Source organism: Narcine bancroftii, chromosome 4, assembly GCF_036971445.1.
Source record: "Narcine bancroftii isolate sNarBan1 chromosome 4, sNarBan1.hap1, whole genome shotgun sequence".
NCBI classification, from domain to species: domain Eukaryota; kingdom Metazoa; phylum Chordata; class Chondrichthyes; order Torpediniformes; family Narcinidae; genus Narcine; species Narcine bancroftii.
Window position 1 is genome coordinate 168,603,736 of NC_091472.1, and position 14,052 is coordinate 168,617,787.

A 14,052-nucleotide genomic window follows, 5' to 3' on the forward strand; every position below is an offset into this window, starting at 1 on the left:
ATTAAATATTAAGTGTTGAATGTTTCTGTATACACAAGATATTTTGAACAAAAAGGATTCGTGTAGGATGTTCAATATCCATGCCAGGCACAGCTATCATCGACAGCTTCAATTAATTTCTGGCGCTGTTTGTACTTGATGGGAAAGTAAGCACAAAGGGTTTTTGTTACATACAATTGGACTCTTTCTAAACTTAGATTATCCCCCAGGGACATCTGCAATGCATTTTGAATTAAAAGGTCATTAAAATTTGATGGAAATTGAAGCTTCATGGTGAAATAAACAATTTTAAAGCAAAGGTCCAAATCCAAAATAATTAACTCCTGATGGCTCCTAAAAGGAAAAAAAAAAAGAGGAAGGGGAAACCAAAGCAGACATTTCAGTGACATTTGGAGATCCAGAAGTTAAAAGCTTCAGAGTTCATTCTTGTGAGTGACTTCCTAATCAAAACCTTCCTTCACTATGTTCTTCCATATGACAGTTACCAGCCCCACAGTTCACCCAGTGCTAAGTCCCAAGAACCAGTTCTGTGTGATGAGTTTGGATCCAGATACTCTTCCTACCATTGCTACAACTCTCATGGACGTCATGTTCTATTCTGCAAGGTATAGGTCTCTTCATATGTGGTAATTAATAATTGTTTTCAGCGTTACTTAAAGTTGCAGCTCTGTTTTAATATAGTGAGTTTGATGATGTGTCTGAACCTGCTGCTATTTCTGAGTTTGTATTTGCTTCTTTTTCAATTGAATACTTTTCTATCGAGTTCAAGGTGTTGAATGACATCTTTTACAAATCTTGTAACAAATTTCTCATTTGTTACTTTTTAAAGGATAGCCTAAATGATTTGTTTATTCTTTACAGTTTGAAACCTCGACCTGTTGAGCAGGATCTTGACTACATTCGTTTCTTTTCTTTTTCTTTGATTGACGGCTATATTTCCATTGTGGTCGACACGCAGACACAGAAGCGGTGAGTTTACAGAATCTTTTGAAGGTTCATTGTGACATTGGAGATTTCAGAATATTCTGATGTGTCATTTAATTATCTTTGACTCTGGATCAGTGATTGAGTTTGTGCTGAACCACATGGCCAGGTAATGCTAATTGTATTTTCCTTCTATCCAACATATCTGATGAAGGGCTCAGGCCCGAAACATTGGTTATATATCTTTGCCTCCTATGGATGCTGTGAGAACTGCTGAAGTTTTTTTTTTGCTAGATTGTCACCAAGACAACTCTGGAAAATATTTGTTCACTTTTATCACCTATCTTTGCTTTACTACATATTTTACCTTTCTAATTACATATTCAATTCCTTTTTGAAATTTGCTATGGAATCTTCTTCCAACACCTTTTTACCCAATGCATTCCAGATCAAAAGTAAAATTCGCTTGTCTCCTTTGGTTCCTTTCAGGGATGGCAAATTTGTCCACCAGTATTTCCTACTGCCATCCATCACATTGACCTCTTCCCTTCTATTCAATTACTGTTTCAAAACTCTATTGGACTCTCTTTAAGTTTCAAGGAGAACAAGCTTGAGTTCTCTGATCACTTCACAGACTATCAGCCCCCTGTTCCTGGAATAGTTATGGCAAATTTCCTTGCAGCTGATTTTATGATCTTGCCATCCTTCAAAGTACAGACCCTATTCTCCCAGTAATCTATTTTAGGCCATCCCTTGATGAAAATGTAGCTTGTGATCACCCCATGCCTAAATTTGCCTGGTCTAAACCCACCAAATAGCTAACTTTAGCTCTGTGACCTTGTGTGATGACTGGGTTTCTGGAACACCAAAGAAACCTGACCTCAAGCTCTCTTTCAAACCTGTCATCGATTTTGTGTTTCTAAATGAAACATACAATGGGAAGCATTTTAACATTGCTGAGAAATGAATTGACTGTTATATTTTCAACATTCTAATTCATAAAATATTAAATATCAGCTAACCTTTTTCAATAAGAAACAATGAAATGAAAACAGGACAATTGAAAAATAAGACCACATCCCATTTTCCTTTCATCAAGCTGTTCGATAATCTTCATTGGCATCCATGGGTTGGTCTGCCACTTGTGGGAATGCACATTGAAACGTGCAGTCTCTGCTACTATTCAATAGGTTTGGGATATCTGCCAACATGTGGCCAAATACAGAAGTCTTGGACTTGCAGGGATTTAACAGGATAAATGCCAGCACCATTTCGAACTTCAATCATTCACCAGGAAAGCTTCCTCAATGGGGTTTCTGCTTTCCCGGAACAATCCCAAAGAGGTTAAAAGTAGATTTTAACATGTTACTTTGGGCTTGGACGTTTTTCTCCATCCCTTCTCCTTTCCTATTCTGGAAGTCAACATTTTTTTTGAAGCACGTAGCAATTTATGTGGAAATTGGTAAATTTTTGTAAAAATGTTTATGTTCTATAATGCTAAATTTGCTTACAGATACAGGTTATATTATTCTGTTTCCTGCGAGAAAAGTAGGTGGGATGTTGTTGCCATTGTACCTTGCTCTCAATTTTTTTTACTAGCAAAATTTTTGGTGCCCAATCACTACCCTCCATCAAACCAGTAGGCTTGAGTTCACAATCTCGATGTTGGACTTTACCAATTTCTAATGTCCTGATGGTTAGGGTAGATGCTTTTCCAGCTGACGACATGCCACCATTGAACAACGTGTAGATATTATGTGTTTTGATGGGATTATCTTTGGGGATTATTTTTATTTTCCTTGGGAGATTTAAGTGGTAGTGGTCGAGAGCATGATTGGGTAGGTCACGTGTAGTAGGATGACCTTCCTGGGTGTGGGTGGGATGTCCTGTTTGATGCTCACCTGATTGCTGTCTCCTCTTGCAACAGATTTCCCAGCAACCTGCTCCTCACAAGTGCTTCGAGTGAGTTATGGCGGATGGTGCGCATAGGTGGTCAGCCCCTGGGATTTGGTAATTGTAACATCCTAATTGTCTTTTATTAATGGAGGATTTCAAAAGTCTGAAAGTTAATGGTCTACTTCTAACCTTGTGATTGGGATCTGTGGACTGATTCTCCATGGAGTCTTTTTTTCAATTAAAAATACACTCCTGTAAATACCACAAACAATCCACTGGGAGGAGCTCAGCTGTTTTTCTGTGGGAGAAAAAGAAATATCAGTGTTTTGGACTGGAACCCTTTATCGAGACTTGATGTGTTCTAGGTTGAAACGTTGGATATTCTTTTTCTTCCGCTGATGCTGTTGGGCCCACTGAGTTCCCCCAGTGATTGTTGCTTCAGATTCTAGCATCGACAATCTCTTGTGTGTCTCCTGAAATTGCCAAATGGAATTTGGACAAAATATAATTTTGGAAAGAAAATGAGCTTCTGGTCATAAAGTTATTGTCTTCCTGTATTTAATAAGATGTAGATGTCTGCTTTGGGTTGCAGGTGGATATTTGTAGTGCCATGACAAGCAGAACATTGCTAAGCACATCACTCTGATTTACAATGTAGTCTTGTCTCCCTTTTCACCAAACTGCTGAGCATTTCCAGCATTTTTTTTAAAGTACGAAATATGTAAAACCCCATGAATCTGGAATTCAAGCAACTGGCGAAAAAAATTGCAGAAAATAAATGGGTAAAATATACAGAAGATTAAAATTTGTGCGCCTCACCTTTAGTTCTCCATTCACGCTACCAATCTCAAGCTACCAGCAAACTTGCTTATCCGGCATCTACCAATCCCCGTAAGTGCCTGTTATCAGAGGTTTACTGTACTATCTGCAGCTTCTGGTTGTGTTTTTTTTTTCTTGGTAAACCAATCTCAAAAACGAAAAGGTTGCTCTCCAACAACAAATTCTCCCTTCTTGGAATATTTGGAGTGCTCATTTTAGCTTTGACGGACTCGGTAAATTTAAATGGATTTTTCTGTTGATTAATTTCCAACTCGTAGCAACCTCTTAGCAACTTTCCTGGAAAGTGGCGACTCTGGTGAAGTGCCAGATGACGAAGGTATTTGGCATGCTTGACTTCATTGCAAGGGGTATTGAGTTCAAAAGTTGGGACCTCCAAGGTGATTTAAAAGGTGTTAGTAAGGCCATCTTGTACAGTTCAGGTCCCCAGGTACAGGTAGGATGAGGGCATGGATAAACTGGATGCTCATGGTTATTTTTTTTACCTTGGCCAGACAAACCTATGCTCTTTATATCTAGAAGTAAGTTGGGAGGGAAGATATTTAAGGGGGATTTAGTCAACAACTCTTTCACCTAGAAGGTAGTTTGTATCTGGAACCGGCTGCAGAGGAAAAGGTAGAAACTGGTGCAATGATGGCATTAAAAAGATGTTTGGACAGATCTATGGATAGGATGGTTTTATGATGATATGCATCAAATGCAGGCAAATGATGCTAGCCCAGTTTTCTAGTTTGGATGGTATGGATGAGCTGGGGCCAAAGAGCCTGATCCATGCCCCAACTTTGACCTGACTTGGAATGAGCAGATAAGTTGAAACCTTGTATTGTTTGGGATACAACTGGTCACATGGGCTTGTAGGCAGGGTGTTGTCAGTAGCGTCATTTGATGTATTGCCTTAGATATTCTGCATGCTGCACCCATGCACATAGCATGGATTTGGGCTGAGGTCACATTTTCTGTCATCTTGCTGCTGTAAAGCACAGTAATGGACTTTCTAACCTAACAGTCTGCAGTAGCATCACTCGTTTTCCCTTGATCTTTTTGACATGCTGCTCTTTTGTTTTGGAGCCAGATGTTAAAGAGAAAGAAACAAACAGAAGTCTGATAACTGCGTAGAATTTTTATTTGTGAAAATCCAACATCGCAGGTTTTGTGCCAAAGGACCTTGAGTTTGTGTGGGGAGGAGGAAGGAAAGCAGATTAAAACCACATCGAAAACTAATAATACTCTTGACTCCCCAAAGGCCGAATGTCCCAGCTGAACTATGCTGGGCTTTATTTAGACTGAGTAACCTCTGCCCAAGATATTGTTTCTTGGATTTATAACTGTCACCAGTGCAATGGAATCCAATCATTCAAGTTGCACTGAAAATATGTAGAGTGTTAAGACCGTTGACAAATGCAAAAGAAAACATTTTTGCTGTATACCAAGCTGAGAGTGGAGCTTAAATAGTAGCAAAGAATACGTCACAGAAATCTGAGTGTGTCCACATTCTGTCTGCTATAGGGATGGCAAACATAAGATTTTACATTGAGTTAAAAGAAAATTCTCAGAAGATGAAACAGATTTTGCTGGCAATGACTGAATTTGTCAAAGTTATTTTATTTAGAAGTATTATTTTGATTTTAAAAGTTTAGAAATAAAGAATACTTGTGCGCCTCCATCCAGTACAGGATCATCATTCCATTTGCATTCTATCAGCGTGATGTCAATTTTTCTTGCAATCCTGGAGCACATTGTCTTTCATGTGAATTCCAGCCTTTTTGTGTGCAGTGTTGGGTGTCCTACAATGGCCTTTCTCACAGAAAGACTTGATGGTGGCTGCTCCAAGTTTCAAAGAGGTGCTTGGCATATTCTCGTGGACCTTGGGAGCATACCAATCTGTGACATTGTCTGCAGCTTTTGTGCTTCCTCTGCAGGTAGCTCTTGAGAACCATGAAAACCTGGAAGAACTCAATGAGTCAGATGGATCCCATGGGTAGAAATAGAAGGTCAGTGTTTCAGGCTGGACCCTTTATCTCACTTCTGCCCATGGATGCCAAGTTCCTCCAGCTTCTCATTGTTTGCTCCCTACAAGTTTTGGGTTAATCCGAGGGAGTCTTTTCCAGGTCAAGTTGATGAATATCCTGCAGAGCACAGTCCTGTGGAATTTGTTGGCTTTCCAGACCTCCTTGACAAATGCACATCAGAATGAAATGGACGGTAAACTTATCCCCAATGCCATCACCTTGGAGCTCTGCTTGAGCTGAAAGGATCTGACGGGAAAGGCCATGTTTCTCCACCAACAAGCCAAGAGAGGTCTTGGTGCTTGTTTGAAAAAGGTCCGATGATGTGATATTCTGTCAAGTGATTGACAATCTGCTCAGGAGCCATCCAACAGATCCGCCATCTTTGCCTGCTGGCTCTCAAGGACATTTTGTACAGACTGTTGGCTGATTGACTTGTGCTCAAAGGCATTTTTTCTGCACAGACTTTTCTGTGACTGATGGTTAGTGCCATGCAGTTCAGCTGAAAAGAAGTTTTGCAGCAGAGACTAGAACATTTTTCCTCTCTGCAGACAGAGAACTTGGCAGAGTAGAACCAGAATCTGCTGTCCGCTTGATGCAATCTCACACCAAGATAGTCATCAGGAAGAAGGCAACATTGAGGGATTATTTCTACCCTATTATCCACCTCCCATGCATTATCATCTCTGAACTTGCCCCAGGGTGACCAGGGGATTGCAGTAGCACAGGAGACAGGTGGGACCTACACCCCATTCACCAACCCTTTGAACTCTTCTTAACTAAGGGTAGTGCCTCTCCTACTCCTGAGGGACTGTCACTCTGGAAAACCAGTGTCTTATTCGCCTGGGCTGCTTGCTCCCCCCACTTGGTGCCATCCCTGACTCCTCTGAACATCACTCACAGCAAGGTCAGGTGATCAGGTACCTGAAAGTAAAGAGGATGTGATCACTTGACCCTGGCACCCAAGACTCCAGTTGAACTGGTCTCAGATGTTCTTCAGTTTGGGGGATGTGAGTCCAGCATTTATTGTCCTTTTAGAGGGACTATTGACCTTGACCTGCTGTGGTCCCTGTACTGATTGTAGCTCCGTCGATATCATTGGGGAGGGAGACCCAGGACTTAGAATTATATTTCCAAGTCTGGAAATCTGCCTGGATTGAAAATTGCTGCAAATTCACTAATTCAGTTTGTTAGAAAAAATGGTCCAACTTCACAGGGAACATTGGAAACATCACAATGAGAAACCAAAACTACGGATTTTGGAATATTGAGCTAACCATGAGTAGCTGGATAAGTTGACACAACATTGATATTTTTTTTCCTGTATCCCAATTTTGGGTACCTCCTCCCTGGTTCCACTGTTCCCATTCCTCCTTTACCTACTCTTTTTCTCTCTAACCCCTTTCCACCACCCCATCTTCCCCCCCCCCCCCCCCATGATCTCTTCCCCTATCTGTATCTCTGTCGCTTCCACCTTCCGTCTGATAACTTTATGACCTCTTTGTCTCTCCCCAGCCTCTCCCACCAACCCCACCTTTTTTTTTTCCCTCCTTTGACATAACAGTGGTCTTGATGAAGGGTCCTGACCTGAAATGATGACTGATTGTTCCTACCCATGGATTCTGCCTGACCTACTAAGACCCTTCAGCCTCTTGTTTGTTGGAGAACTCAAAGCCTCAACAGCCAACAGAACAATAATGTGCATCTCCCATTGGCCCTCATTTCAATTCCTCATCCCATTCCTTGATGAAATGTCTGTCCATAGTCTCATGCCCTGTCAAACTGAGACCACCTGAAAATTGGAGGAACAACACATCTTCTTCTGACTGGGCAGCCTCCAACCAGATGGCATCAATATTCTCTGATTTTCATTGAAAAACCACCCCCCCCGCCCCCCCCATCTTCCCCTGTTGCCTTCCCCCAGCTCTGTCTCTCCCTTTCCTCTGTCTCCTTTCGTATAGACATAATCAATTCTCACCTCTCCCCTTATCCTATCCAATTAACAACTTTTGTTGGCCTGGACTCCATCCCCAGCCCCAGCCAGCACTGTCTGTGTTCTGAGATTTCCTGTTTTTTGCTTATTCCTTGAAGAAGGGCTCAGGCCCGAAATACATCTTTATCTCCTATGGACCCCGACAAACCAGCTGAGTTCCTCCAGCTTTTCAGTGTTTTCACTTCAGTCACATCTGCAGACTTCCGTGTTTCACTCAGAACAAGCTAACTATTGCTCTCTTGTGGCAGAATCTGGCATGGCTGGCTTAGTAAATGTCTTTCATATTTTAGGATTTATAATTTTTACATCAGTGTGAGTTCATTCATCTTAAGATATCCAATATTTTTTCCCTCAGCAAAATTAAGATCAAGTGAAATTGAAAGTTTCTTATTAATTTGGTTTGCACCGTTCTCAACTGAAAAGAGTTCATTTGCTAGTTTTGCACTGAAGATGTTGATTCTCTGCGGACAGATAGTACAGAAAAATTAAGTGCCATTTACTGTTCAACAGCAGGATGACTGATTTGATCACTTCGACGTTCAGTTCCAGTCCAGCATTAACTTTTAATGCTTTTACCATTTTACTTGCTGTTCTAAAAATTTGGAACTAGATTGGTGGCACTAAAGAAATGAAATTCCCTAAAGTTTGGAAGCTGAGAATATTACTGTCTCGCATGAAAATCAAAATACTGCAGATGCTGGAAACCTGAAGTAAAAATTAGAAATCCTGAGGACCTTTGGCAGACTAGACAGTATCTCTGCAAGAGGAATGGGGTTCATATTTTGGGTCAAAGACCCTACGTGGGGTTGACGAAGTATCTTTAACCTGAAAAATTAACTCTCTTTCTATATCCACAGATGCTGACTAACCATCTGATTGATTTCAGCTATTTACTGTTTTTGTTTCTACGCCACATGCTTGGTGACTTCAGTTGGAGAATAGATTTCTTCACTGATGCCTTTCTGTGTACTTCTTGCGAAAGGAAATAAACAGAACATTTCCCACATTCAGCTCTTAACTCTTTCTTGCCCATTCTCTTGCTCTGACTGTTCCTGTGCACAGCCATCTTGCTTGGATGTGGTTAGTCTCGTGGATGGAAATGAAACATCCATGTCTCTTGAGGCAGATTGCACTTGAGTGGATGCTTCTGGTTGTGAAGCACCCTTGTGTAGATAAGCCAAATTTTACGTTGATATCATTCCTTGTTGAAGTGCTCACTTGGACCATTGCTGCAGTTTTGAAGTGCTCCCATCATTGAGCTCTCTCTGGTTTTAATTGCACTACTTGGTTTCATATTTAAGTGAGAGGCCAGGGTCTTCCTGAGTAAATTTTGGGCTTCTCCAAGGGTCCTGAAATGTTTGCATTAATTTGCCCCATTTTCCTTCCATCACCAAGGACCCCACCTCGCCCTCGACCAACCACTGAAGCTTCAGACTCGGGGCCTGACCTTCTCCCATGCATTAATCACCTTTGAATCCTTGCCCCAAGATTCCAAGACCTGTGCTCACTGGCTGCCGACTGATTATCCCGAATGCTAGCCATCAGAACCAGAGGACCATGTCCAGTCTCGGCATGTCACTTCTCTGGCGCCGACTCTCTTAGAGATAACTTTTTAATTCATTATCCTGCCTGAGATGAGGGTGGATCTGTTGGGAACAGATAGAACCGGGTGTCAGGTTAGCGTAAAGGATGTGGGGGGGGGGGGGTAATGAGGCATGGGCCATTTTAGCAGAGGAAGTTGAGGATCCGTCGTGTTTATAATGTCCATCAAATGAGCAGCTAAGCTGTGACTTTTTTTCTGTGCTGACTACAAAGCAACACGATGTGGGACATTGTCGGTTGTTGAGGTAACCTCCTGAAATCCTGTTTCGCCTTCGATTTAATGAACGCTGTGCTTGTTGACTCGTAGATTCCAGATTCACTGCAACTTGTAATTGAATTTTGGGAGCCATGGGTGGTTTCAGGAGATGTCTCTCCCTCTCTAGATCATTGTAAGAAAAACTATTATAGTTGCAGCCAGTTGGACATCCATAGGTTTGCTTGTTTTGAACTTTTTTAAAATTAAAAATCAAGCATACAGCACGGTAACAGGCCCTTCTGGCCCACAAGTCCGTGCCCCATAAATACACCAATTAACCTACAATCCTGGTACATTTTTGAAGGCATGAAAAAATTTCATTCCCTGGAGGAATCCCACTCAGGTGCTGAATTCAGGGTGGGGGGTGGGGCTGCCCACCAATGCGGTGTGCTTCATTTGCTTGCAGCATGAGTGCTAAAGTTGTGCCTTAAAGCAGCACAATTCCAGCGACCTAGTTTCAATCTCGACCTCCGGTGCTATCTATGTGAAGTTGACATGTTCTCCCTGTGACTCAATTTCCAAAAGCGTGCTAATTGCTTGGATGATCGGTCGCTAGCTTTCTGCTGCGCTAGGAGAGTTGATGAGAATCAGAGAGAGTAGATTAGAGAGGAATGGGATTGTCTCTCGAGCAGGAACAGACTCTGGGCTGAAGGGCTGCCTCCAATGTTGCAAGGAAAGATTAAATCATTTTCCCATTTTGAAAAATAAAGTTTTAGTAATTTCGCAGCAAGAAGATATGACAGCCAAGTGATATTTTGCAGTTGTCCATCACTTAGACCTCACACCTTGAACATTTTGAAACTAACCAGCCAGCTATTTCTCATCTAATCTCTGAAAAGTACAGCTATGAAACCCTCGTATCTTCCCTTTCAATCTGGCCTGTTGTTGGTGCCTTGGGAGGCAATTTTGTGTCTATCTTCATACAGGGCAGAGTACACATCTGAGTTCTGATGATGTCATGGATTTGAAATGTCACCTCCTTTGCTCTCTCAGCAGATGTTGCCTGATCTGCTGAGTGTTTGTAGCATTTTCTGGGTTTTTAAAAAAAAACAAAATTTCCAGCGTCTTTATGATAGGCTATATATTTGTCCTCAAAATGATATCAGCACTTGCTTTTTGAACAAACTTTGTGCGATAAAGCCTACACTGTCGAGGTGGCTACCAATTTTTTTTTTTAATTCCTCCTGCCTATTTGTTTTTTTTTTAACTAGACCATTGACCTAAATGTCCTCCATCACCTTCCTTTTCAGTTCATGTGTGAAGGTGGAATTGCAGAATATCATTCTCAGTCAGTATTGGAGCTGAATGCAGTCTATTTCATGGAGGATAGGGGAGTCTATTTACGGGTTGTGAGGAATGCAGTGAATGTCATTTTGTAATTTATATTTTAAAAAGTCTTTTGCGATGAAATGTGATACAGCAATGCAAATTTACTTGATCTTGCCCTTATCAATTTTAATGGTTTGTAATCTTTCTCTTCAGATGAATGTGGGATCGTTGCACAGATATCTGAGCCCTTAGCAAATGCTGACATTTCCGCTTACTACATCAGCACTTTCAACTTTGACCATGCCCTGGTAAATGTCTTTGTTTCTCTGCACCTTGAGTCTGATCCCACTGAAAGAAAGAAGGCATTAATTCAAGATAGAACATCGATGAGGGAAGGTGGAAGATTGTTGTTATAAAAACGGAACTCAGTAGTTTGTCATTATTTTTGAATGTGGGTGACAGGATTTATTAAACTTTTTTTTTTCTTTTTGTTGTTGCCACTTGCTCCTGTGGAAGATATCATTCAGCTGAGAGAAATCTTTTTCAGAAAACTGAAAACTTGTTGCAGAAAATACACACACACACACACACACACACACACACACACACACACACACACACACACACACACACACACACACACACACACACACACACACACACACGAGGTTTAGTACAAGACCAAGAGTACACAGTTTCCTATTTTATTGCATTAAATTTCCCCTGTGATCTGTCTGACCCTTTTTTTCCCTGTGTGCCTCTTTGATCTTGTATTAACCCTTTCTGAGTGAAGTTTGATATTGTCTTCGACATCCCTGGGGCAAAACCATCTTCCTCGTGTGATTTTTGAGCTTGTCCCAGACCTTCCTAAGTCCAGAGAGGAGACATGACCTCATCCTCTATTGCTAAACCACAGTAAATCTGAATGTATCCTGAATTTGAAACCGTTCTTGGTGCTCTAGACAAAGTGGATACTGGGACAAAAAGTAGCTACTCTGAGGAGTGGTCTGAAATGAAGAGGTGTACCTCAAAGGAGGAAAGAGAGATGGGAAGACAAAGATTTTGCTAAAGGTTTGCAAATGTGAGAAGAGAATCCTATTAAAGATTGGAAAAGGCAGAAGCTTGTGTACAAGGCAGGAGTGAAGGAGAAAAACACTTTTGATTGAAAGTTTTAACTGAAGTTGATAGTGCTTTACTGGTAAGGTACTGGTGACCTGGCACTTGAACTGTTGAAGAGAGCATTGTCTTAACCTCTTAATACCTTGAAAGGCTCAAGCATGAAACATATCTCTTTTGCTATGTAAAGTACACTGTTTGACGTGCTTAGTTTCTCCAGTATTGTGTTTTTTACAGTATCTTAACCTCGGCTACTTATGGTGACAACCCTAGTCCTAACTAGAGTGCACATGATGAGTTAGAGAACCTTCCATTCTCTGCATTGTATTTTATTCAAAATATATATTTTTTTATTAGAATTTTCTGCAGTTTTACTTTCTGTTCCTTTGTTCTTTGCACAAATTTCTGAATAAACTTAGTTTTGTTTGGCTTACAATTGACTATCAGAAGATATAACTGGATTACAAAGTATATCACCAAATTTGCTTTCTTGATAAAGGTGATTTAATATGTGAATTGTGTGTTTTTGGCCAGATTAGTCAGTGTTATTAATTTATTCTCCTACAGGTGCCTGAAGAAGACATTGATAATGTTATCACGATGCTACAAAGGCGACAGAATGGTGACAGATAGCAGGCGTCCTCTCACCCCATATTTACCGTGGCTTAATCCATCTATTTGATGAGTGAAGTTTGAAGACCAGGAATTGTTCTCACCAAGAAATCTAAACGGACATTTATGCCAACAGTTCTCCACAGTATTTAGTAGCTAAGCGTTTATTTAGAATAGGAGTAGCTAATTTTCTTCGGGGGAAAATCAGTTTAATATTTCAGTGATTGAACTCCTGTGCTCAGTTGTGACAATTTAAAAAAAATTATTGCTTTGCACTTGCAGCTTGAATGTGCGGACGGTCTTATATTTTAGAAGGCCCCTGATTTTCAGTTGAGGGCAAAATGAGCCAGTTGAAATGGGTAAAAGGCTGTGGAATGTAAAGTAAGGTACAGGCTTAAAACATTTGTTACTTGTCTCTGACATAGTGGCTTCTGCAGAAATGTGGAGATGGGAGGAATAAGGCTTGGAGGTGTACTCAGTCCTTTGCTGTGCTATTGAATTAATTTTTTTATATACATGCATCTATAGCCCCAGGTATGATGTTAATAGAGCATATTAATTTCATGCAAGTTTTATTTAATTAGATATGGTTTTGCAGTGTTTTGAGATGCATACATTTAATTCTCCCAGATGTGCATTGTATTTCTTTCACCATGAACTTACGCTACACTCCTGAGAGCGAGTAAGCAAACTGTCATTTCCAAATAGTTGTACTGGAGTGTGGCAGGTATTTGAAGTCTTGAGAAAATGTCATTAGGTTCTGTATAGGTTCAAGGACTGATGGGGTGGATGGCCCCAGATGGGGATCTAAAGGGCTGGACCAACCTCTGGTTGGAAAATGTAAACTGATATTTGGGATTAAGTGTTATTAAAATAATAATTACTAAAGATGGGATTGTGCGAGTATTTTGATTTAGAAAAGGGAATTTTATTCTGTAAAAATTCAAAATGCATCATCCATGGATGAATCCTGCATGTGCTAAATATTTCCAATATTAACTCAAACAGGAGACTTAGCAGGGTCTCCTAATATTCTCTTTCTCTGCTATGAGCAGATGCTGCTTGACCATGGGATCATTTATTTCTTATTTCCAGCATGAGCAAGTTTGCTTTTGTAACCATGCAATATCTGCTCCTTGGTCTAGTCCTTCTATTTGCTTCTTGCCTTCCAATCCTTCATTCGTTTGTCTATCCCTTCATGCCATCAGTAACCATTGCATCTCTCTCCCTCTTTGTGAACACAAGATAGTTTCCCACCAATATAGGCGGAAGGAGGAATGGAGGATGAAGACCTTTGTATTTACTTTATTAAGGGGCAAAAGCCAGCTCCATCTATCCTGTTGATTTCTACATGGATTTTATCTTTGCCACTTCTTTATCCATTTAATTGTATGGCGATTGGCAATGTCAATCATTGTGAATTAACTAAGATTCTGCGCAAAATTTGATTTTTATTTTGACTCACCAATAATTTCACTTGATTTGAAGTGGATTATCCCACCTACCCGGGGTTATTGGCCAATCATTCAATATCAATGAGC

The 14,052-nt window shown here is 40.6% G+C and overlaps 1 protein-coding gene across 3 annotated transcripts in view; it reads left to right on the forward strand.

Moving 5' to 3' along the window:
* The window catches only part of LOC138761190 (cytosolic arginine sensor for mTORC1 subunit 2-like), a 54,655-nt gene extending 41,256 nt beyond the window's left edge, over nt 1–13,399 (forward strand). For all 3 annotated transcript variants that reach the window (XM_069932919.1, XM_069932920.1, XM_069932921.1), the window contains 5 exons: nt 482–605; nt 862–969; nt 2,852–2,934; nt 10,997–11,091; nt 12,467–13,399. In XM_069932919.1, the coding sequence (XP_069789020.1) occupies nt 482–605; nt 862–969; nt 2,852–2,934; nt 10,997–11,091; nt 12,467–12,532 (476 nt within the window). In that variant the 3' untranslated portion in view covers nt 12,533–13,399. The remainder of the gene's footprint in view (nt 1–481; nt 606–861; nt 970–2,851; nt 2,935–10,996; nt 11,092–12,466) is intronic.
* The last annotated feature ends 653 nt before the right edge of the window (nt 13,400–14,052 follow it).